The following is a 24,598-nucleotide window of genomic DNA, read 5'->3' on the forward strand; positions in this document are numbered from 1 at the left end:
TGTTATTCTTCCTTTGTCAGTCATCCAGGGGTGGAGGTCAAGGACATGATAGAGAGACAAGGAAATGATAGAGAGACAAGGAAATAAAGGGATGTGTGACCTCCTTAGACCCCCAACAATTCCAAGACAAACTTGGTGTTCAAATATCACTTTTCTTCCATGACTTTTCTCCAGACCCTCTAGCTCAGTTGAGTGTGCTGGTCACATGGGGTAAGCTTGACCGAAAGTATGTCTATGATGCTATGAGTCGCCAGGCCAGGCCTCCTCTGCTGACTTCTGTAACTGTGCCTCTGGTAGCGCTATTTCTTCAGCCTTCATGTTTTCTGTTTTTGTGTCCCTTCCCTCATTCTTTTCGTTCATTTCAGACAAGCTCAGGGGTTCCTGAGCAGATCTCGCCTTCCTTTGATGGGGGAGCGGCAAGGGAAGTGGGGCTGAGGCTGAGGGGCCTGGCCCTGGAGGCAGACAGAGTGAGGCGGGGGCAGGAAGGTAGAGGAAATAAAAAGCTTCACTTCAAAGGAGAGAAGAGCTGATCAGCTGGAGGATTCTCCATCCTCTGAGATCAGATCTGCACTCTAATTAGTGAACCTTCATTAAGTTTCAGAAACCAAAACTAAGGGGCTGTTGGGCCTCCTGCCTAACGGTGTTGGTTAAAAGGATTCAGGGATGTGTCCAAGATACAGCTTCCATGGCGCTCTGCAGAGAAGGGAGTTCAAGGTGGACAGGACACAAGGTTAAGGTTCTCCTGGAGCTTGCCTGCTCGGAGGGTACAGACAACACCAAACAAGATCATTTCAGCAAGTGTGACACAGGACGACGAAAACACTGTGCAAGGTCCCTGGAGGGCCACCTTGGATTGGGCTGTCAAGGAAGGTCACATTTGGGCTGAGCCCCACCAGCCACGTGTGGGCCTGGGAAAGAGCATTTTGGGGAAAAGAAAGGGCTGGTGCAAAGGGGTTTTATGCCAGGGCAGAGTGAACGAAGGACCCTTGAGAGGGGGACGGGGCCTCAGGCTGTGACAGGTCATGCAGTTGTTACAGAGAGCCCTGTGCAGGTTTAAGTGTAGGACTGGTGACTCCTGACCACTTGGCTACCAGGTAAAGAATGGCTTTCAGTGGGCAAAGTAGAAGTGGGTTGGCCCTTTAGAGGGACTTTAGGAGTCCAGGTAAGAGGTGTGCTGTTATCCCCAACTACTGTTGACAGTGGGACTGAAGGTTGGGCTGTTTTATGAATATGGGACCAAGAGAATTTGCTGTCCCCTAGATGTGGGGGATGAGGAAATGGACAAGTCAGTCAGGTTTTGAGGTATGGGACTTGAGTCCAGCGGGCTGTGCATCTACACAGGGCCTGCGTTGGGGTCGTTCTCCATCCCATGTGCTAAGCAAGCAGTTGGAGTTTTGGAACTACAAAGAAGGGAGCCCCTCCTTACAACTCCTAAGGGACCAACCACAAAGGACCTCAGCTTGGTGATGCCACGGGATAGGGCTCTGACAAAAGGGAGGTTGGTTGTGGCCAGTCATGCACTGTTCAGAAAATAGAAGGGTTTGGGGAATGGCCGCGGTGACAGCCCATCCCCAACACAAGCCTGTCTCCTCCAGCCTGGGGCTCAGCAGATGAGAGGATTGGGTAGCTGGTGGCTGGAATTCTTCATGAACAATCGCTCCCCCTACACAGCTTCATTCGTACAGAGCTTAGAAAGCAAGAAGCTTTGGGAGGATTGGAAAAGAGAAGGACGTTGGATCGAGCCAGGACAGGTGTGTCATGGGAGCCAGAGTTCTGTGCTGTGGTAGCCTCTGGGCCCTGGCAGCCCCAGCCCTGGGGAGGGTCATCCATGTTACTTCATTTCCTGGCCCGGATGGAGCACAGAGATGACTGTGGGGCCTCTTCACCTGTACAAAGTCCAAAGGGGACAGAGACCTAGAGGAAGCCTGAAGGGAGTGCAGTGGGGATCACCCTCCTCACCAAACCGCCTTGCACCCTGCCCCAGCAGGCCAGCTATCTGAAGCCCCACCTCCTGCAGGCGGGAGCAGCAGGGTGGCTGCTGAAGACCACTTGAAGGCATTCTTGGGACCACTGTGCTGGCAGAGGGTGAGAAAGGGAAGGAGACGGGGCTCTATGACTGATGCTGAACACCCAAGACTCAGTTCTCCCTGGGACACCTGGCCCCAGACTGAACCCTCCTCTCCCAGATACAAATCCATTCATTCGCTCACTCACTCACTCACGCACGCATGAGCTTTTGAGATGCCAGCAATATAGCCAAGAGAAAGAAAAAATGAGGAAAGAGGAAGAGAAGAATGCGGAGAGGGAGGAAAGAAGGACTGGAGGGTATGAGGGAAAGAGGAAAGGAGGAAGGCAGGAAGGGGGGAAGAAAGGAAGGAAGGAAGGAAGGAAGGAAGGAAGGAAGGAAGGAAGGAAGGAAGGAAGGAAGGAAGGGAGGGAGGAAAACGGCACAGGCCCTGCTGTATATAGACTGAATGTTATGCCTTCCCCAAAATTCCTATGTTGAAGCCTACCCCGCAGTGTGATGGAGTTAGGAGGTGGGGCCTTTGGGAGATGCTCAGTTCATGAGGGGAGCCCCCGTAAATGGGATCGGTGCCATTTTAAAAGATCCCAGAGAGCCATGTTGAGGACACAGAAGATAGTTTTCTATGAAAAAGAAAGTGGGCCCTCACCAGACACTGAATCTGCCAGAGATTTGATCTTGGACTTCCAGCCTCCAGAGCTGTGAGCAATAACTGTCTGTTGTTATAAGCCATCCAGTCTGTGCTATTGATATAGCAGCCTGCAATAGCAAAACATTGGTAACAACCTAACCGTCCATCAGTAGAAACTGGCTAAATTAGAGTCCATCCAGACCATGGAATTCTATGTGCCCTAGAAAGGAATGGAGAGGCCCTTATGTACTGATAGAAAGCGGTCTTCAGGATAGATTATTGAGAGAAAAAAAGGCAGGATATATATGTATATATATATATGTATATATATATATATGTAGTACACTGTCTTTTCATTAAACTTTGCCAAAACTTTTCTGCAAAGGGCCAGAGATTAAATATCTTAGGCTTTGCAAGCCACGGATGATCTCTGTCGCATATAGTCTTCTTTGCTTTTTGTTTTGTTTTGTCTTCTTATAGCCCTTTTAAAATGTAAAACCCATTGTTTGCTCTCAGACTATACAAAAACAGGCTGTGAGCTGGCCTTGGCCTCGGGGTGAGCTGAGCTGCAGTTTTCTGGATTAAAGGGCAGGGATGTTTGTACAGGCAAAATGTCTCTCTGAAAGGGTACCCAAGAAACTGATACTCCTGGCGCCTCTGGGGAGGGGACCTTGAGACGGGCGTGAGAGCTTTCACATCCTGTGCACTTTTGTACCTTTTGATATTTTTGATCACGTAAATGTATTACTAGTTAAAAGATAAAATAAAATGAACCTTGACATTCAAATGGAAGCTTTTACCCTTCACCAAGGTCCCCAAAGGCCATGCACAAAACAAAACATGTCAAGTACCCCTATATTTCAGGCTGAGACAGGATTTGCAAAGGAGGTGCTGAAAATATTCTGGGAAGTTAAAGATCAAAATCTACTTCAGTATAAAAGAGTTGAAAGGAATGTGTGCAGGAAGTTGGAAAATGGAGCTTTATTAGAAAGGGGTTGTTGGTGGGGTAAGGATCTCATCTGTCTCCCTCCTCATCATGGGGGAGAGGGATGGGGTACATTCTCTTTCCATCCAGCAAATCTAGTGAGAGGCACTTCAGGAAAGCCAAGACTGCTTGTTTCCATCCTCTATTCCCAACTGCTCTTAATGTCCAGGTTCCTCTGCCAGGCCAGGTCCATCTGGGGCAGCTCCCTTTTCGGCATGGACAGCAGCTTGGCGCCAGCAGCTCCAGCCCCCAAACTCCTGGGGGACGTCTTCTCGTTTTGACTTCTGTTCCCTGGGGGATGATCCTTCTTCATCATATTGTAATTTCTTGAGCCTTAATTTTTCCAGACATGGAAAAGCACTCAACTTGGAGCCAGAAGGCACTTAGCTACGTGAACTCCAGCAAGTTTTTTCACATCTCGAGCCTCTCGTTTCCTGATCTGAGGAAGACTCAGTGCGCATGCACTGTGACAACACCTGGTGCCCAGCGTCCAAGTGGAGTTACTCTGCCCTCAGATCTCAGTGGGTTGATCAGAAATACAAATAGGTTTCTGAGTTTGCCATGGAGAAGCTCATGCTGCTCCGAAGGACTGTGGTCAGTGGGAAGGCACCTAGGTACCCTGAGTTCCTTCTGGAAACTCCGCTCCCTCCTCCCACCCCACTCCCATGGCAGAGGCTGGATTTACACCCGCGGTCAGGGCTGAGCCAGAGGCCCACACCCAGAGCCGCACACCTGGGCACCTGGGAAGTGCTTTCTGAGGGGCCTGACCCAGAGCCTCAGAAATGCCATCTCCAATCCTGACAGCTGCCTGGTTGGTGCTGGGCTTGGAGGAGCAGAGACCTGGGCACAGAGCCACTCTGCAAGGAGCCAGAGATGGGTTCAATCTGCCAGATGCATGGAGGATCAGTGTGGGGAGAAGAACAGAGGCTGGGCCAGCAGGACACTCTCACAGGGTTGTGTGTGTGGGGGGGGAGGGCAGGGCTGAAAGCTCACTGGAGGTCTTTCCAGAGGAGGAGAATGGGGGTGGGTAGATGGCCATCTAGAGAGCCTTCCCCTGGGGGCTTTTTGCATCTTAGTTATGAGTGGGATGAGTTTTCTGGTCCCAAGGTAACTTTCACTCAACTTTTCACTGAGGACTTATAATGTGCCAAGAACTGTGCTCAGCGGGGGATGGAGTGTGAGTTACATGGTGTGGGGGGCCCTGCTCCCAGATCTGCTGAGTTGGAGGACTTGTTCTCCTGAGAATTCTGTGGTCACCTGGAGGAGTCAGCGCTAGGGAGCTTGACCTCTGCATGTCCTTACCCAGCCACCAAGACCGTGAGAGCCCTTCTGATCTCAAGCTGCTCCCTCAGCGTCTTGGTCCAGAGTTTAATCCTTGTATGGTGTCAAAGGGTTACTAGATTTATTGTGGTGATCACTTCATAAGGTATACAAACGTCGAACCACTATATTGTACATCTGAAACTAATACAATAATGTATGTCGACTATAACTAAGAAATAATTTCAAAAAATTAGACACCACCGAATGAAAGCACCGCCTAGTATGCTGAAAATCATTGGTGCAGTGGCCCTCCCCCCCCCCCCCCACCCCAGGCCAGTGCTCTTGTCTGCACCACAGCACGCCTTCTGGTTTAATCCTTTCCATCTTGATTGATTTCCCATAGGCCTGGTGAGGAAGCGAGAATGGGTATGTTCAAGTGAGGTCCTGAAGACACTATGATGGGATTGGAATGTATGCTAAGGACAGGAGGGAAGCATTGACATTCTAAAGCAGGGTAGTGACACGATGGATCTTCCATTTGTTTATTTCATTCGTTTAACAAATATTTATTGAGCATATACGCTGTGCAAGCCTGTGCTGTGCTGTGAGTATGTAGCGTTGAGCAAGGCAGACCCATTTCTCATCCTCATGGTCCATTCCAGTGGGGAGACAGACAATGACCAACTTATGTAAGTATACACATAAATTCATTACATTAATAAAAGTTTATATTGGCGAGCGGGAAGGAAATAAATAGGATTCTGGGACAGAATAAAAGGAGGAAGCCTCTTTAGAGACAGTAGCTCAAGAAATGCTCTCTAAGGAAGTGGTTTTCTAGCTGAGCCTTACAAGATGAGAAGGAACTGGTCTCGTGAAAACCAGGGAAGTGAGTGTTCCAGCTGGGGTGAGAGCGGAGGTAGCGGAGCAGGAAGCTCAAAGGCCCCACAGTGGGAGGAGCTCAGAGGACCCTGGGAACTGATGCGAGGTTGGTGTGATGAGGAAAGTGACACGAGATCAGGAGGCAGAGGCTGGCAAATGTCGTCATGCTTAGAGGGTGAGAAATGACAGTGTCGTAAACTGAGTGGGTCAGAGATGAAGAGACAGAGACCTATGTGAATATATTTCAGAGAGAACCGACAGGGCCTGCTAATGGATTGAATGCGCCGAGGATGGGGGCAGCATTAGCAAGAAGGAGGCGGTGACGCATACCCCACATGTCTGGTTGGAGCTGTTTGCTGAGATGGAGAAGCCTGGGAAAGGGGGATCAGGTTTGGAGAATAAAACAAGATCAAATTTACTTCCTGCAAAGTATTATGAAGCTGGATTAGGGAAGGTGAGCCCAGTGCAGGGAGCCCAGGTCGGGGCTGCTCCCGTATTCCAGGTGAGAGATTCTGATGAGGGTGACCTAGGGCGATGGCCGTGGGGACAGCAGGAAAACCGACATCCCTGCTAAACAAGCAAAGAGAAGAGCTCTCTGCCTTCCCAAATGCCATGGATTTTTGTCTGCGAGGTGGCTGAGCAGGCCAATCAGAGGGAACAGTCCTTTTTGGAAGACATTGAAGTGAAACCACCATATGGAGAGGAGTGGAGGCGAGTGATGTGGAAAATGGGGTCACAGGAGAGACCAGGCAGAGGCTGCAGCAATGTGGCATCTTCCACAGCTGGCTGTCGATATGGGCGAGGGAGCACTGGATGAGCACCATCTGTGCCAGGGAGAAGGCCATCCTGGGAGACAGATGGCCGGGCAGCCAAGAAGTTCACAGGGGAAAGGCAGGGTGACCTCTGCATCCAGGGTGACCTTCGAGAGGCTTAGCAGGGGGCGTTCAGAGAGGCCCTGGGCATGACGGGCTCTGGGATGTCCACCCTCAATGCCCCCATTCCTGCCCCTTAGAGCTGGGTCCCAGGCTGTGCAGCTGAGACAAGCTCTGCTCTCCTTAGCCTCACTGTCCTCTAGCAGTGTCTTCTCCAGCTCAGAGATTAGCCAAAGCAGCAGGGAGCAAGGCTAGCCTGGCAGCAAAGGGGGAGAAGGAGGTATATCTCCTTACAGACAAAAGGCATGAGTGGCTGGTAGACACAGTGGCTGATGCCAATCCGTCAGCTGTGGACCCTGTGAAGACATTCATCCACTCATTCATCCATTCATGCACTCACTCATTCATGCATGCCTGCACGCATTCAACAAACACTGACTGAGCATCTACCAATGGCAGGCGGTGTCCCGGGTGATGGGGACAAAATGGTGAGCAAGACCCAGTCTCTCGCCTCAAGAAAAGGCAGATCAACAACTGGACAATGCTGACCATCAAACCCTCTCACTTCTTTCTTCCCCACCGTGTCCCCACGTCTGTTCTTGGGGCCCAGAGCTCTCCAGTCAGCACCCAGGGCCCTCACCCTCCAGCCCTTGGACCTCACTTGCTTTATTCTGATTTAAGCCCGTCTCTTAAATCTTGTTTCATGAGACTAAGAGGTAGGGAGCGATCGGGTTGTAAAGAACACTGAGGGACATTGTTCTGATTGCGGCCTTTATCCTGAGAGCACTGAGAAGACATTGGAGTATTTAGGCAAGGGAAGGGCACTAATTTCCATTTAGAAAGCACCTGCAGCTACGAGGTGGGAGGATGGGAGGAGAGAAGGACGGTTAAGACCAGTTTCCCCGCGGAAACCATTTGGGAGGCATTTGGAAGAACCTGGATGAGAGCTGACAAGGGCTCCCCAAAACCCCAACCCCTACCCGTCATATCCAACCTACTCTCTGAAGAGAACTGATGAGTCTGTGGAAGGTTTTGCCCCAGCAGAGGCATCGGTATGTGTTCGAAGTTTAACCGACATTGATTGGGCAGCTTCCATTTATCAAAGACCATGTATAATTAATTCCCTCCGAGCTGTGGTGTCAGGAAAAATTAACCTGAATCTCTCTTTCTTAAAGATGAAGAAACTGAGACTTGGCTCCAAACCAACCTGATTGTGAAATCTCACTCTGCCACCTGCCCAGGGTTTTGTTAAAAAGAGGTGACGGGCCCAAAATGGAGTCACTTGGGCTAAGCCCATGACACCAAACCAAAACTTCATACCTGACCTAACTACAGTTACAACCTCCCCCAGGAAGGTAGCCTTCACTGGTCAGTCTAGAATTTTCTGCTCAGCACCAATGAGGTAATCTGTCACATAGGGCTTTCCATCCCCCAAAGGAAGATGAGGTAATCCTCCTAATAGGCCCTTTTTGTCTCCCAAAGGGAGGTGACCTTGCCTGAAATTATCCTTTTGTGTTGCTGTTCATGACTTTCTCATCCTGCCTTTAAAACCTTTCCATTTCTGTAGCCCTTTGGAGCTCCCTTCTACTTTTAATAGATGGGATGCTGCTGGATTCAGGAATCCTTCGACAAAGCCAATTAGACCTTTAATATTTACTCAGTTGAATTTTTGTTATTTAACAGTATGGCTAGAAAGTACACGGTACAAGGCCCTGTGAGCTGAGCCCTGGACTTGTGTGGTTGCTACTACTAATATCTTTTTCTGGAGAGTTGTATTGAACGGGCCCCAGTGGTGAGATTTTTGGCACCCACCATCCAGTGATAGATGCAATGAGGAGGCAGTAGGTGCGTTCGGAACCGAGCCTTGGGCTGCCTGCGTGGACCGGACCTGCCCTGCCCCCATTTCCCTCCCCGTCTCTCTCTTTTCCTGGGCCTGACCGGGGGCAGTTCCGTAGGTGAAGAGGCCTGGGCCTGCGGGCTTCCTTTGCCGGAGGCTTCCCCCCTTGCCAGGGTCCTAGGAGAGGCCTGTGCCTTACCTCACCTTCCCCACTCTCCTGGTCTTTGTTTTCTTATTAGGCCAGGGTGGGCCGATGAGGAGAGCAACTACGCCATCTGCTGGGAAAACTGGGCAAGCGCCAACTGCGCCCAGGTGAGGGGTAGGCAGACATTTCCCTTCTGTGTGACTTTTGGGCATAGGAATCTTGGGTAAACAAAGAGGATATCACAAGTGACCTCTTCTATAGGAGTAACCCTGGGAACAGAACCCCATGACAGCTGGTGGCAGGAGACAGTGCCAACAGGGCTGCCTATTACCTGTGCGCTCAGGTGATAGGATACAGTGGTGAACAGTGGGGGGAAAGGCAAATCTATAGCTGATTAAAATTCAGTGTCATACGAGGGATGTTGGGGACAATACAGGCAGAGGAGACAAGTGGCTGACTTCCTAGGTTCCCTGCGAGGTGCTCCCCCTGAATCCAGAAGGAGGAATAGGAGGTAAGCCAGGGTTAAGGGAAGACATCCCACAGAGAGGGCACCTGGGTGGGCCGCCCTCGCCTTTCCTGCCTCTCCAGCAGCTGGAGAGATCTCAGCACCTTCCCTCCACTGGCCCCTTGGAAACGCTGGTCCCTGAACTGTGTATGAGTGGCAGGAGCTCAGCGTGCCAATGTCTGCCCCTCCATCGCCACCTGCCAGCATATCCCCGCCTATCCTCACCCCAGGGCTCCCCTCCCTCCCCAGGCTACACACGTGTGATTGGAAGACTGCTATGAGCAGGCATCCTCACGCCACAGACCTGAAGTCAGGCAAGGCCAGAAAGCATAGTGGCAAGATGGCAGAGTGGCCCTAGCTGGTGAACTCGGGCCCAGCCGCCACAGATCCCTCTGCAGCTGTTGGGATGGATTTTTCCAGGGTAAAGGGGGCACAGCTGAGGTAGATGTAGGATGAGTAATTCAAGTCAATGTTAATTCCATCTGTCTGCCATTCTAATCAACTTGATACAATTCAAGCATCATTTACTAATACAGGTCAAATTCTGTGTGAGTTTGTGGAAGAAGGTGGGACACAAATGAACATTTACTGGGCCGTCTACCGTATGTTAGGCACTGTGCTAGCTGCTATGGGTACCAAGTTAAGGAGACGTGGTCTCCATCCTCAAGAAGCACACCATCACACACCCACATCCACACCCGGGCAGCCTTCCTGTTCTGATCTCTTCCCCCATGAAACCTGCTCCCAGGAAAGCGGCAGATAAATTAAGCCATGGCCATTTTCTCTCATTAGGCATTCTCTCCTCTTTATTTGAGTCATGAGCCTCACTCACTTTCCCACCCTGTGAGTTCTGGCTACACCCATGACTGCCCAGCCAGAGAATGTTTCCCAACCTGCCTTGCAGCTAAGTGCAGGCCACGTGATTGTGGCCAATGCATATGAGAGGAGATATGTGGAAACTTCTGTGATACACCCTCCTTTTCCTCTTCCTTCTTCCATGGGCTGGGGTGCCGACCTGGCGTACAGTGATGAGCAGCCTTTGCTCACAAAGATGAGGGCAACACCTGGTGGTTGTGAAGCAACAAGATGGAGGGAACCAGGTCCATGGACCACCTCCTGGAGCAGGACCATCCGACCTCCTCAAACCTCCTACCAGCCCAGACTTTTACACGAGAGATACGCTGAGTTCTTCAATCCATGGGAATGGGGCTTTTATTAAAGTATTCAGATCGATATCCTAACAAATACAGTGTCCCTCACTCCTAGAAGCTGAATAAACCAAAGGAATGGCTGGAGTAGGAGCTTTATCAGCATATGTTTATAACTATGACCCCAGTTCCCTTCAATGTCCCAAAGTGTCTCCCAATTCATTTATCATCCAACTTGTTGGGATGTATTGTACCTCACTGTGTGGTATCTGTTTATGGCCATATGGCTCGTGCAACATGGATACCAGTAGCCAAGAACCTCTCATTCTTCGGCCAGGGTCTGTACTTCAGTTTACTGTACATCTATGATATGTATGATGTAAGATAATCTTATCTCCACTTACAGATAAGGCATAAAAGCCCATCAGAGTCTTTCCCAAGAGCCCACAGCTAAGAGAAACTCAGCTTCTCAGACTCCCTCTCTGAGCTCTTGACCTTTCCTCAAAGAAAGAATGGTTCTCTCTCCTGGCAGACTAGGGTCCTCTGGTACCAACCAGGGAATACTATTATTATAGGATATCTTTTTTTTATTATTATTATTTCTTAAAGTAGTCATAAAAAGGACAATTAAACCACAGAAATGTGAGCACTAAAGAAGGAAACTACGAAAGTCAGCATCATGTGGGTAAGAGAATGTTTAGGAATTATTGGTATTTGAAAGTCAGCCGTTACAGGTTTACATGGTTCTTGTAAATGTTCAACCACTGGAAAACTTTCAAAAATGCCAGGTAGCCAATAGTTTCTAGATAAAAAATATATTTATATATATTATTTAAAAAGTAATAAAAACCCTGTCATTTCTGATAACATCTCAGCTTGGCTGAACAAAATAACGGAGAGCGTCTTGCACCACACTTCCTGGAAGTTTGTAAATACCAGACCACAGAGCTTGACTAATGGCCACTGGACGTGGTACCCAATGTGTGTGTTTAGAGAACTGGCTGGTGTGGGAAAGACCCAAATGTCTGTTTCTTACGTCAATGTCTCTGGCCCTGAAAATCACCAGAAAAGTGGGGCAAAGGAAGATAAAGATCACCCAGATAGAAGTGGTAAGGCAGAGCTGATGCGGGAGAGCTGAAAGCCGCCGGATGCAGGGAAAGCTTTGGCCATCTGGGATGATCACACATTTTCTTTTCCCTAAATCGCGGCAGGAATGGAGAAACGACCAGCCTTTGAGTGTCAAGACTCCGATTCAATTCCAACTCTGCTCTGGACCTCTCTGAGCTGACTTTTCCCCAGTAAAATGCACAAAACAATGCTCCGCTGATAGGGGGTTGACGTGAAGAGGCAGTAAGATAGCTGAAAAAGATTTCAAATGCTTTCAAGTGCCACACAGGTGATAATGTTTATCATGAGAAAAAAATATTGAGATGAAATACCTTTTATTACTCAGTTCTTTTGCTTATATGTGCAAACTAGCTTAGGAAAAAAGGAATCTTTTGGTTCAGATCACGGTGGACAGTAGTTACCAGAGCTAATCGCAAATATCCTATTTTTCATCCTTCCTGACACATGGTAGGATTAACATTCTTGGCTCTTTTTAAAGTTGGGCATGACCATGTGACTTGCCTGTCACTTCTGGGCAAAAGCTTTAAGAGCAAGGGTGCAATCTGCCACATTCCCTAGTCCTGTCTGGGTGATTGTGGAGGTACATGCCGAGATGAAGTTGCCACCATCCTGGACCCTAGGACTGCGGTGAGCAGAGCAGTGGCCCCATCCCCAGCCTTCATCGGCTATGCAGCAAAAATAAACTTTCATTGTGTTAAAAGCCACTGCAACCTTGGGTTTGTTGCTGCAGCACAGCCTGTGCTGACTATACTTTATTTTCTGTATTTTTGATGCTCTGGCATTTGGGGTCTTGATCTGGGGGAGACTACCCCTCTTAGGGCTAGCTAATTCCTAGTGAGAGCAAACAGCTCCCCTGAGAATACACCTTTAAATTGCAAACAAACCAATCTACAGCCACAGCCACAGCTATGTCTTTTATCAAACTTACACAGCAAGCCAATGCTCCCCCTGCCAGCACTAGGGAGCACTCCTGTAGCGCAGAGCCTGCCACAGTTATTCACACTTGCCAATTCTAAGCTTACTCAGCTATCTTCCCTGCCCCGCCATCCTTCCTGTGGAAACCCATAAAAGGCTCTGCACCTGCTGTCGCCTAGCCCTCTGACTCCTGACCAACCCTGGTCCTTCCCCATGTGGTCCTTGTGACGCTCATCACACAAAGTGCTCCTGGGAGACCAGACAAGCCCTGAATGAAAGAACTCGCCCTGAGCTCATCAGGTAGAAGCTACGTTTTTCTGAGGTAGGGTCAGGCCAACCATAAATATGGCATCTACAATCCATCCTCCCGAATAGTGGGAAATAAACCCCTTAAATGAGTGTGAGGTGAAAGGTAGCACACATTTATTGCATTTTCCAGTCCCTAAGTGCCCTCTGTATGTCACACACCCAGGGGTTCTGTTCAGGTGGATCTGGCTAAGGGAACGTCCAACTGTCCAGACACCTTCATGAGGCCCCCTGCTTCAAGTGACTTTTTATGAAGCCACAGAGGACGGGATTTGAAGATCTCTGTGGGTCACAGGGAGTGGAAGGAAAACAGGGGGATGAATTCATGACAAGGCTCTCAACCTGGAACAGTGGGCCGCCTGCCAGGGTCCATGACTCTTGTCACTGAATGTAAGAAGCTGAATGTTCATTTCCTACAGCAGGGAGCCACAGCGCTCGGCAGGTTCTCCGTGGCTATGGCCCCAAAAGGGCCGCCACTGTAACAGAAGGCAGCTCGGCGTCCAGGAGCTCGCAGACAGAGGAGCTTGGACTGCTGTTGTTTTTTTCTTGATTTTCCTGGTGTCTCACCAGGTGGGCAGATTGCTCATCTCTCCTTCAGCTCCAGTATTCTCCAAGTGGAGCTGAGTCACAGAGCTCCACAAGCCTTGCAGGGTCTTGTGTGGTAGAGAAAACTAGAGAAATCTGGGCCCGAGTCCTAATGAGGCCATTTACCAGCAGGTGACTTAACCTCAACGAGCTGATTTCCTCGTAGACAAAGGGAGGATAATAACATTGTCACACCAACTGTCATAGATGGAAACAATGACCGCAGAGAGCTTTCCACTTTCCTTCCCATTAATAATCAAAGCCTCATTATGGAGCCTTTCCTATTTGCCATAACGGTGCTAAGTGCTTTTAGCTACATTGTATCATTTAATCTTCACCAAAGTCCTATAGCGTAAGTAATATTATTATCCTCATTTAAGTTTTTACTGGGGAGGGGGAAGCATTGAGGCTTAGCGGTCAAGCACCTTGCCACGGGGAAGTAGAGCTGACTGACTCGAGTCCATCCTCCTAACCCAGGGTTCTCCTCCATCCATGCTCCCATCCATCTGCACACGCCACCCAAGAAGCTGCCAAAACCAAGTGCCCAAATAGCAGGCTGCAAGCTGTTGCTCCTGGGGTGATCTGGATAACGAGGGGGAAGGCACTATACACTGAGTCCCTGATGTGTCAGGCATGTGACAGTGATCTCATTTGGTTAGGCTCCAAGGAGTGCTTTCAGCAGAGCTCTTGTGATAAGCACATACTGTCAACCTTGCTTTCTTTTGCTCCATGTGACAAACACAGGGGAGGTGGTAAGGGTCACGTGCCTGGTTTCAGGTCGCACCATGGTCATGGGCTTAGCTGGGAATTAGGAAATTGGGATCATCTTTACAAATGACAGGCACCACTAGCCTAAGGCAGCCACCTCAGGCTAAGGACAGTAGCGACAAGAAGCGTGACCAGAATCATGACGTTCTCAGAACCGTTGTTTATTTCCAATCACCCCACTTCTTCACCCTGGAGTAGCTGCATTATATCAAGGAAGGGGTCCCCGCTTCGTGAAGGAGGGGATTAGCCTCCATTTCAGACTTCCTGAGTGGAAGGTGGTCCAGCAGGGCTGAGGGGCTCGGGAAGGCCCCGGACTTAGGGCAGGGTGGGCCGCACCGCGTGGCCCTGCTCCGGGGCTCTGCCTGGCTTCTCTACAGAGAAGCAGGGGCTGCTGGCATCGCCACCTGATTCCCGCCATGTGTTCCGGGCTGGAAATGAACTGATTAGAGCGAATGCCGGAAAGGAACTTTTTAGACAAGCTCTACCATTTGGGCCTGAGTTTTCCAATCAGCTGTGCAGAGGCAGCTAAGCCAATGCTCCCTCACGCTGCCACGCGGTAACTGAGTCGTACACAGGAGCCTCTCAAACAGGGAGGCTTCTGCTCACCAGCTTCGGAAAAAGAAAAAAGATGAGTGAGGAGAAGGGCGCGGGGGCGTGGCTGCTTCCTCCCCACCCAGCTGCGCCTTCTGGCTGCCAGCCCCTCTCTGTCCCCACCATCCCGCCTGCGGGCGGCTGGAGCTGCTGCTATGAAGGGCAGCCCGCCTGGTGCTGGAGGGGCTCCATCACTGACCAGCAGCTGGGGCAGGGCAGTGGCTGGCCGCCAGCTGGGCTCATTTGTTGGCCACGGCAGAAAGCTGGTCTCGGATGCGGCCCAGCCCGTCTAACATAGTGGCCAGCGTCTCCTTACTCAGCTCCATGGTGACAGCCGAGACGGAGGGTTTGTCCCCACACAGACGAGGGTCTTCCTGGATCTGAAAAGAGAACATGGCCCACAAGTCAAAGCTGCCTGTCTTCCTGTCGCCCTGTAGGTGAGCCCTATCTACCCTGTTCTGGGGAGCCTCTGAGTTACAGACAGTCCCTAGCCCTGGAGTCATTTAGCACTGCGAGAGGGAAGGGGACGTCTCAGAGGCTGGGGTCAGTGTCCATGTGCAAGGAGTACTCCAGGCAGGGATCTGAGAAGCCAAGGCTCGCCCCCGCCTCTGCCCCCCTAACTCAGTGAGAGAACATTCCACGTATTCAGACTGGTAATTTACGCAGTAGGCTCTAGGGGTATATAAGCATCCATAGGGATGCAAGAAAAATATGACATCTTCTATTTACATTTGTACCCTTTTTAAAAAGTGAGCTTTAGTAATATTTAAACTTAGTTGTTACAGGCACCCTTACGTTTTCATTTTCTTGTAGGTGTTGAGTTTCTGGGTGTCTGGTTAAGTAAATACAGCATTACATTATCTAGTTTTAACTAAACAAACCCTTCAAATAGATATGTGGTTTAAAAAGATCCCTGAGAACAGCTGTAAAGTGAAGGTAACACGAATGAAGCAGAGTGTGAGAACAAGAGGATGAAGAACTGACTCCTCCAGCTGCCGACAGGAGCTGGCAATCTGGCACGTTACAAGTGACAGACTGATCGCACTGACAAGAAGTTTGCTACAGGACAACATTATCAAGAAGGCAACTGAAATCTGAATGCACACTCTTATTGTTAAAGCTAAACTTTCCTGTAGGTGTGTAAGGTAACCTTTAGGTATCAGCAAATTGCTTTAAAAATTTGTTTTGTATCTTATCCTTTTAAAATTTCGACTTCTGGTAGATGTTTTATTATGTCTATAATATGTTAACAGTAGTACACATACACTTTGTAAATAAATACTGCATGGGTGGGGGGTTTAATTTTTTTCATTTATGGGGTTAGAGCTCCCTACGCTTTGGAGACTGGTATTATCGATGGGTGCCGAGTCACCGCTGCCCCCCTTTCCTTCTGGTGGGAACAACAGCGGACATACCTTCATCTGGAGCAGGCAGGTGGGGACGGCCATGCGGCTGATGCTGTCTGAGGCCGTTTTGATGTCCACTCTCCAGTCCAGGTCAACCAGGCGTGGGAGGGAGACTGTGGGGGGGACAGCTGAGCTCAGCGCTCACACGTCCCACATTTATCAAGCCTCTGCTCTGTGACAGGCAGCTCTAGGGCTGTACATGGGCAGTGCATTTGGTCCACACAGCAAGTCTCTGAGGGAGACAGGCAGATGGGGTCCAAGGCCCCGGCAGGTCAGGGCCTCACCACTGCTCCGTGCCACCTGCACATAGTGATGAATCATGGTGGGCAGCATCTCCAGGCTTCTGCCTGAACACCTAGCCCTCCAGATGTCAGGACAGAATGAGAAACGACACAAAGCAGAGAAGCTGGGGTTATGACCTGAGTTTTAGGAAACGTGTGCTTCAACAATAGTGGAAAGAGCTGTTGCTTGAGACAGACTTGGCTTGGAGATGGGTTCTCCCACATGTTTAACCTCTGAGCCTCTGTTTCCTGATCTGTAAAATGGGGATAATCTTAGTCTAGCTCCCAGGGTTGTGGGGAGGACTAAATGAGTTGATGCAGGTAGACGTCTTCAGCATAGTGACAGGCTCAGAATAAGTTGTGTGACCACTTATTAAACATCCACTTCTATTCAATGTTTCTAACTAAAAATTTCAATTATGGTTTTTTTCCTAATAGAAATATAATTATTTTAAGTATTTCATTTTCTGGTTTGTATATCTGGGTTTTTGTTTTGTTTTGTTTTGTTTTGTGTTAACAACATGCCTATATTCTATTATGTTTATAATCAGAAAAAAAATTAAAAAGTGGTTTAAAAAGAAAACCAACACACACTGTTTCTTTAGGGATCAGGTGGACTCACTTTGATTTTTGGTAAAAACTCTGGCCATCTGTTAGAAAAAGAGCTGGGGCAGGGAAGGAGGGGAAAGGAGGAGAAGGCAGATTTCGTGGTACTCACTCAGATTTGCTTGGGCTTCAGTTCTCCAAGTCGATCTGTTTAAGAGGGAAAGATGAGGTAAAAATGATAGAAAAGGGAAGAAAATTAAGTCTTCTGATAATGAAAGAGGCCTGTGGACCTGTGCCCTTTGCCCCTCTGTGATCTTCAAACCTGTAATCACCTGACAGGAAAGGAACCCAGAAACGCCTAGCTTCAATGAGCAGCTGTTTGTTTGTTTTGTAAAGCTCGGTGATGTTAAGGCCACAGGGGCTGTTAGTTTTCACATCTTGGGGTGGGGTGGGGGAAGGCTTAGTGCACTGTAATCTTACGGTGCTATCATTCTCAGAGACAAAACAGAGATCAACCAACTCTCTTTTTATTGAGCATATACTACACAATGCATTGCACTTGATGCAAAACACACCCAAACAGATCTGTCTAATGCTATAGCAAGCGTCAGAGTGAGATGACAAACAGAGTCACAGTAAAATATGGTCATGTATGAGAAAGTTTCTTAATGAACAACAAAATCCTTTGTAAACAGGCATTATCTGTTATTCTATCAGAGAGGTCTGTCTGTCCAAGCCTGCTGCTAGCTAACAGTTAACCAATTCTGATTAAATTTCATGTGTTTCTAAGGATTTTGCCAAACAAGAAAATATACAGGTAACTCACAAAAGAAGTAAAAATGACCAACAAACATAAAAAACACATTTGGCATCACTAGTAGCAAAGATATATAAATTAATATGAGGTACCTTTTGCCATTTGTGAAACTGGGAAAAAATGTAAAACATATTCCCCGGTACTGGTGAAGGTGTGGGGAGAATGGGACACTCGTGTTCTACTGGTGTAAAAATACCTGGTGCAATCTTTCTGATGGCCAACTTGTTAATATGCAGCCAAAGCCTCAATCAGTCCATTGCCTTTAAGCCAGTAAGAAAATAATTAAGCAGGTGAACAAAGTTTCTACGATAAAACTATAGTGAAAATGGCCAATAGCCTACATGTCCAACACTTGGGAATTAATTAAATCACAAGAATTTCTTCATATAATGGAATATGGTTAGCCATTAAAAATATTATCAGAGGTAAATATTTACTAACCTGAAATACCATGAACATTAATACTGTAAACAGAAGACAAGCAAGTTATAAAATGGCACGATCCTATCGTGTGAAAAACAGAAATGCAACACCAACCTCTCTGTGTATGTGTGAATGGAAAATATAACCAAGTCCGGAAAAGCTCTCCAGTAAGGAATTCATAGTAACCCTCTGGGTGGTTTACCTGCGTGTGCTTTCCAAGAATGAACATACTATTTCTAGGACAAGAACAAAAAAAGTTTTGCAAGGAACTCTCAAGAAATGAGCACTTACACATGTTCAAGGATGATTTTTGTCAGCAGGTTTTTGAGGTTTTGGTGGAAATTTTCAGGAAAGAGAGCCAGAATCGCCTCGGCAGAGGACAGGTCATGGAAGGCCGCCAGCCTGGTGAGGCGGTGCAGGGCCTGGAGCAGCTGCAGGACAGATGGGGAGCCCCGGGCGGTGAGGAGTGGGGCAGGGACCGGGCTCTACCCCTGCCTGCCACACTGCCACAGTCATTCAACTGAGTCTCACGAGGCCTCTGTCGCCGATGCTCATGCCCACGTGCCTTGGCCTGCCTCGAAGTTCACCTGTTGCTTTAGGAGACAGATGCAGCCACCTGACACAGCAAGCTGTCAACTTGCCAGACACTCTGCTTGTGGGCAGAGTTAATAAATCCCCTCTCCTTCTGCACAGAATCTGACCTTCAGCTAACTTTCTAGCCCGTTCCCCTGGTAACCCGAGAGAAGTGGGAAGTCAGCTGTGTTACTAGGCAACACGGCAGTGGTCCACTGCCTCTGGACTGCAAGGACTGCATGGTCACCCAGGGGGCCCATCGCTCCGGGCTTCCCTGAGTGTGGCTGCACGCTCCTTGCCAGAACCTGAAACTGTGCTTATTGAATTGCTACCAGCGGTATTGGCTCCTGCGGGGTTGGGGTGTTGAATCCAGGATGGCAGAAGTGTCATGACCTTGCCCCTAGGCTGTCACCTGGGAGGACAAAGAGAACGAACAGCTCCAGGCTGGCTGTGTGGAATCCCCCTGTGGGAGAGGAGTGCCTGACGCAGCCCTGCTGGGCCCCTGTATTAGCCCTAAGTCCTTCCCAGTGAATCTGTAGCCCAGTGTGGCTATGGCCGCCTTGTGACTATAACAATGCCAAGAAGATTCTCCAAAGGTAACTTCCTCTGCTTTCTCTGATGCCACTGTCTGCGCAGCTGCAGACAGGCACAGCCCAGAGGTGAGGGGACGTTAGTGGATAAGTGCTCCAACCTCTGTGCCCTCCAGGGGACAGTGCTGGGGTGTGCTTCACACGGCTTCTTCCAGGACCCCAGGAATGAGCTCCAGCTGCCCACAGTAGTAACCGCTCATTACATACCCTTTTCCCAGCTTGTCTCTCATCCCTGTTTGAGTTTCCCACTCTCTCCTTTGTGCTTTCCAGAATCACCTCCCAAATAACTACCTGCACCCACGTCTTTTGGGGAACCCAAACTAAGTCTCCAGCTCACTTCCATAATCTTACTTCTGCCGTTTACTCTTCTACAGATGACTTCAATGAACAAAACTCCAGATTAAATAAATATACAATACAATACAATACAACACAATACAATACAATATCAACAGTAACAACTTGGGGCGGTTTAGATAAACCCCTATTTTGGAAACACGTTGGCCCTGGGGCGGTAAGGCTGTGAGTGCTCCATACCTCGAGTCACTTCACTCTCCCTCTTGGCGATCGGCTGAGATCAGGTGAGATCCAGCAGTATGTCCTCCCCAACAGTACATGGGGCCCTGGGAACTTCTGCCCCGTGATCCCTGAAAAGCCTGCCTAAGCTATCCACCCAACAGTGTATCAGCACCACTAAGTTACCGGTTGAGAAAGAAAACCATACAAAGGCTGGCTTTTGGCCACACTGTCTAGATAACAAGTCTGCAAAGGAAATGGTCAGCGTCTCTGATTCTGGGTATAGCTCTCCCATCCATGACTCATTTACCACAGGGAAGTAAAGGTTCAAAGGCAACAGTTTTTAAGTTCACTAACATTCAAGAAAATCTATTTTAAGTTTGCTGTAACGTCAACAGACATTTCAGGGGAAAAATTTCCTTGGACACAGCAATGACTGGGAGGTCAAGAAAGACTCATGAGTTGACAATCCAGTGGCCAAAGGTCATTTCTGACCACACTTACTTGCTCTGCCTCCTCCTGGGTCACAGACAAGCTGGAACATGTAATATCCAGGAGTTTTTTCGAGCCAATGGCTGAAGTGGAAAAGCTCTCTTGGCATAGCTGTCTGACAACATCTTTCGAAGAGGCCTATAAATTAATTCACAGATGGGGAAAAAAACAAGACGCTGAAAATCCATGTTTTAGACACAGTGTCTCAGTATAACTGTGTCTCAGTAATGATGTGACACCTTTCAGAATCAAGATTTACAGTGCACAGGACACTTCCATTTCCGGGAGGATGGAGCAGAAGTACTGTTGCTCCTTTTTCCTGCTTAACACAACTGCCATCCCCGGGCACGGTGCAGAAAACCAGCCTAAGAGGACTCTGGGAGGGGGAGGGGGCAAGGTAGACCTACTGTGGACTTCACGACCAAGGGGTGACATGGCGGTGAGTTCCCTGGGTTTTCTTTTTGTTCGTATGTCCCAGACTCTGAGCTGAAGAAGAGGTCAACCCAATAGGTGCAGAAAGAAAAAAACTCCAGCAAATACCTGCTCTCTCTAACCAAAGCACCAAGACAGGGGCAGCCTGGCGAATGCAAAACCTCAGACAGGAACGGCTCTACTCTAGCGAGACACCACAGAGAGAACTGTGGCCCCATCCTCACCCATGTCAGCAAAGGCTGAGTGGGGAGCCTAAACATCCACCCCTGTGAGGCTGTAGGGAGGTGTCCCAATACCCCTGCTGAAGTGGTATCAGAGAAGACCAGGTAGGGAGCTGGGACCAAATAGGGAGCTCCCTGCCAGACAGTAACAAGTCCCACCACCTTGTGGTATTAGTAGAGGCTCACCCTGAAAAGAAAAAAATCTTCAAGAAAAAAAATATTGAAAGCAGTGAGAAAAACAATATCTTATCCATAAGGGAAAACCAATTAGAATGACAGCAAATTTCACATCAGAAACCATGGAGGCAAAAAGGAAGTGACACGATATTTTTCAGGTGCTAAAAGAAAAGAACTGTCAACCTGGAATCCTACACCCAACAAAATATCCTTCAGGAATGAGGAGGCAATCAAGACAGTCTCAGGTGAAGATGAAAATTTGTCACAAGACCTATTCTAAAGGAACGGCTGAAAGACTAGGTATATAAATGTTGAATAACTATTGTGTATACCTAAAACTAATACAATATTGTATGTTAGCTATATTTTAATAAAAATCTTTTTAAAAGAATGGCTAAAAGAAGTTCTCTTAACAGAAAGGAAACAATAAAAAAAAAATCTTGGGGCCGGCCGAGTGGCACGATGGTTGAGAACTGGCTTGGGACGCCAGAGGGCCCTGGTTCGGATCCCACATATGAGGGCCAGTGACACTGACCTCTACAGCTAAGATGCTGAACAACAGCTCAACCTGGAGCTGGGCTGCCGTGAGTCGCCGGCGACGGCGTAGGCTGCAGCCCCTGTGGCAGTGGGTTGCCATGGGCTACCGTGTGTGGCCAGCAGCCATGGCCGGCAGCCGCAGTGAGCGGCCGTCCAGAAGCCGGCGACTGATCTGCCTCGCCCGGGAAGAGCGCAATGATGGTGCCAACTTGGGCCAGTGAAGCAACATCCTCCACAACTAGACTGAAGAACAAAACCACAGCAACTTGTCTGTTCCCCTTCCCCCAATTCCCCAGCACTGTTCCCATCCCCCCAATTCCCCAATAAAAAATCTAAAAAAAAAAAAATCTTGGACTATCACACAGAAAGAACATGAGAAGCAAAAATATGGGTAAACACAACAGGCTTTCCTTCTCTTGAGTCTCTAAATTCTACTTGAAAGTTGAAAAAAAAATTATACCATTGTCTGATGTGGCTCTACATCAGAGGAAATGTTTAAGACAATTATATTATAAATGAGGGAAGTAAAGGGATATAAAGGAAGGCAAGATTTCTATACTTTAACTCGTAAATTGATGACACTGATAGGCTGTGATAAGTTATATATATAAATTTAATAACTAGAGAAATCACTAAAAAGGTTATAAAAATGCACTTTAAAACACTACAGATAAATCAAAATGAAATTCTAAAAAATGTTCAAATAATCCACAGGAGAGCAGGAAAAGAAAAAAGAAACAAAAAACATAAGAGAACAGACAGGAAACAAAAAAATAAAGTGGCAGACATACGCCCTAACATATCAATAATTACATTAGTTGTAAATGGTCTAAATATATCAATTAAAAGACAGAAATTGACAGAGTGTATTAAAAAGTATGACCCATCAAATGCTGTCTACAAGAAGCTCCCTTCTAATACAGCAAAGAAAATTACCAGAAACAGAAAGGGACGTTATATAATGATAAAAGGTTCTATTTACCAAGAAGACATCCTAAATGTGTATGCACCCAGCAATAGAGCTGCAAAATATGTGAAGCAAAAAACTGATAGAACTGAAAGGGAAAATAGAGCAATCCACAAATAGAGTTGGGGACTTCAACATCTCTCTGTCAACAAATGACAGAACAACTAGACAGATATTCAACAAGGGCACAGAAGAACTCAACAACACCATCAATCAATCTAATTGACATTTATGGAACACTACCCAGTAGCAGCGGTATACGCATTCTTTTCGAGTGCCCACTGAACATATATCAAGAGAGATCATATTCTGGACCATAAAGCAAGCCTCAACAAATTTAAAAGACTGGATATCATACAGAGAGTGACCACATGGATCAAACTAGAAATCAATAACATAAAGATGACAAGAAAATATCCAAATACTTGCAAATTTAAACAACACACTTCTAAATAATCCACACATCAAAGAGGAAGTCTCAAGGAAAGTTTAAAAAATTATACTGAATGAATGAAAATGAAAACAACATACCAAAATTTTTGGGACACAAGATAGGTTTGAGAGGAAAATGTATATCATTAAATACATACATTAGAAAAGAGGGAAAGTCTCAAATCAATAATCTAAGCTCCTACCTCAGAAACCTAGAAAAAGAGCATAATAAACCCAAAGGAAAGAGGAAGGAAATAATAAAGAGCAGAAATCAATGAAATTGAAAACAGAATAAGAGAAATCAATGGAACAAAGAACTGGTTCTTTGAAAATATCACTAAAATTGACAAACCTTTAGCAAGATTGAAAAACTTAAAAAAAGAGGGGACACGAATTAACAGTATCAAGAATGAAACAGGGCAATTATCACTTACAGACCCTGCAGATTTCAAAAGAAAAATAAGAAAATAACTCTATACACATAAATGTGACAGTTTCAATGAAATTGATCAATTCCTCGAAAAGCACAAACTGCCAGAACTCTTCCAATATGAAACTGATAATTTGAATAGCCATATAACTACTAAGAAAATTAAATTCATAATTTTAAAACTCCTAAGAAAAGATGTGTCCAGGCCCAGATAGTTTCACTGGAGAATTCTAACAAACATTTAAAGAGCAAACTAACTCATTCTACACAATCTTTTCTACAAAACAGAAGAGGAGGGAACATTTCCCAATTTATTTCATAAAGCTAATATTACCCTGATACCAAAATAACACAAAGATTATACAAACAAAACTACAAACCAATATCCCTCATAAAAATAGATGCCAAACCCCTTAACAAAATATTAGCAAATAGAACTCAGCAATATATAAAAGGGATTTTTCACTATGACCAGATGGAATTTATTCCAGGGATGTGAGGCTAGTTCAATATTTGAAAACCTATGTAATCCATCATATTAATAGGCTCAAGAAGAAAATCACATGATATCTATCAATGCAGGGAAAGCAGCTGACAAAACTCAACATCCAATCTTGAAGAAAACTCTCATAAAAATAGGAACAGAGGAAACTTCTTTAACTTGACAGAGCATCTACAATAAACCTAAAGATAACATTATGCTTAATGGTGAAAGTCTAATGTTAGAAAGAAGGTAAGGATGTCTGCTCTCACCACTCTTACTCACTGTAGTGCTGAAAATTCTAGCCATTTAAATAAGGTGAGAAAAAGAAATAAAAGAGGTGTACAGATCTGAAAGGAAGGAATAAAACTGTCCCTATTTTCAGATAACATGATTGTCTATGCAGAAAGTCCCACGGAATGTATTAAAAAACTAGAGTAAGTGAGTTCAGCAAGTTAGCAGATACAAGAGAAACATACAAAAATCAGTTGTATTTCTATATGCTAGCAAGGAACAAGTGGACACTGCAATTAAAAATACAACATCATTTGCAATTGCTTGAAAAAAGAGAAATACTTACCGTATTTGCCGGCGTGTAAGACGACCCCCTAACATTTCCACTCAAAATACAGAGTTTGTTATATACTCGCCGTATAAGACTACCCCCTCTTCCGCACACCTTCCACACACCAAATA

The 24,598-nt window shown here is 47.0% G+C and overlaps 1 protein-coding gene across 2 annotated transcripts in view; it reads right to left on the reverse strand.

The window, feature by feature from the left end:
• Positions 1-14,130: 14,130 nt before the first annotated feature.
• COMMD9 (COMM domain containing 9) overlaps positions 14,131-24,598 on the reverse strand; it is a 15,167-nt gene continuing 4,699 nt past the window's right edge. Inside the window, exons 2-7 of one of the 2 annotated variants that reach the window (XM_019639530.1) lie at positions 20,238-20,363; positions 18,346-18,485; positions 16,987-17,021; positions 15,997-16,100; positions 14,781-14,961; positions 14,131-14,599 (exon numbers count right to left, since the gene is read on the reverse strand). In XM_019639530.1, coding sequence (XP_019495075.1) covers positions 14,821-14,961; positions 15,997-16,100; positions 16,987-17,021; positions 18,346-18,485; positions 20,238-20,363 — 546 coding nt within the window. In that variant the 3' untranslated portion in view covers positions 14,131-14,599; positions 14,781-14,820. Of the gene's footprint in view, positions 14,962-15,996; positions 16,101-16,986; positions 17,022-18,345; positions 18,486-20,237; positions 20,364-24,598 lie in introns of both variants that reach the window. The other variant, XM_019639529.1, reaches the window with a different exon arrangement.

Source organism: Hipposideros armiger, unplaced genomic scaffold, assembly GCF_001890085.2.
Source record: "Hipposideros armiger isolate ML-2016 unplaced genomic scaffold, ASM189008v1 scaffold_44, whole genome shotgun sequence".
Taxonomy (NCBI): Eukaryota; Metazoa; Chordata; class Mammalia; order Chiroptera; family Hipposideridae; genus Hipposideros; species Hipposideros armiger.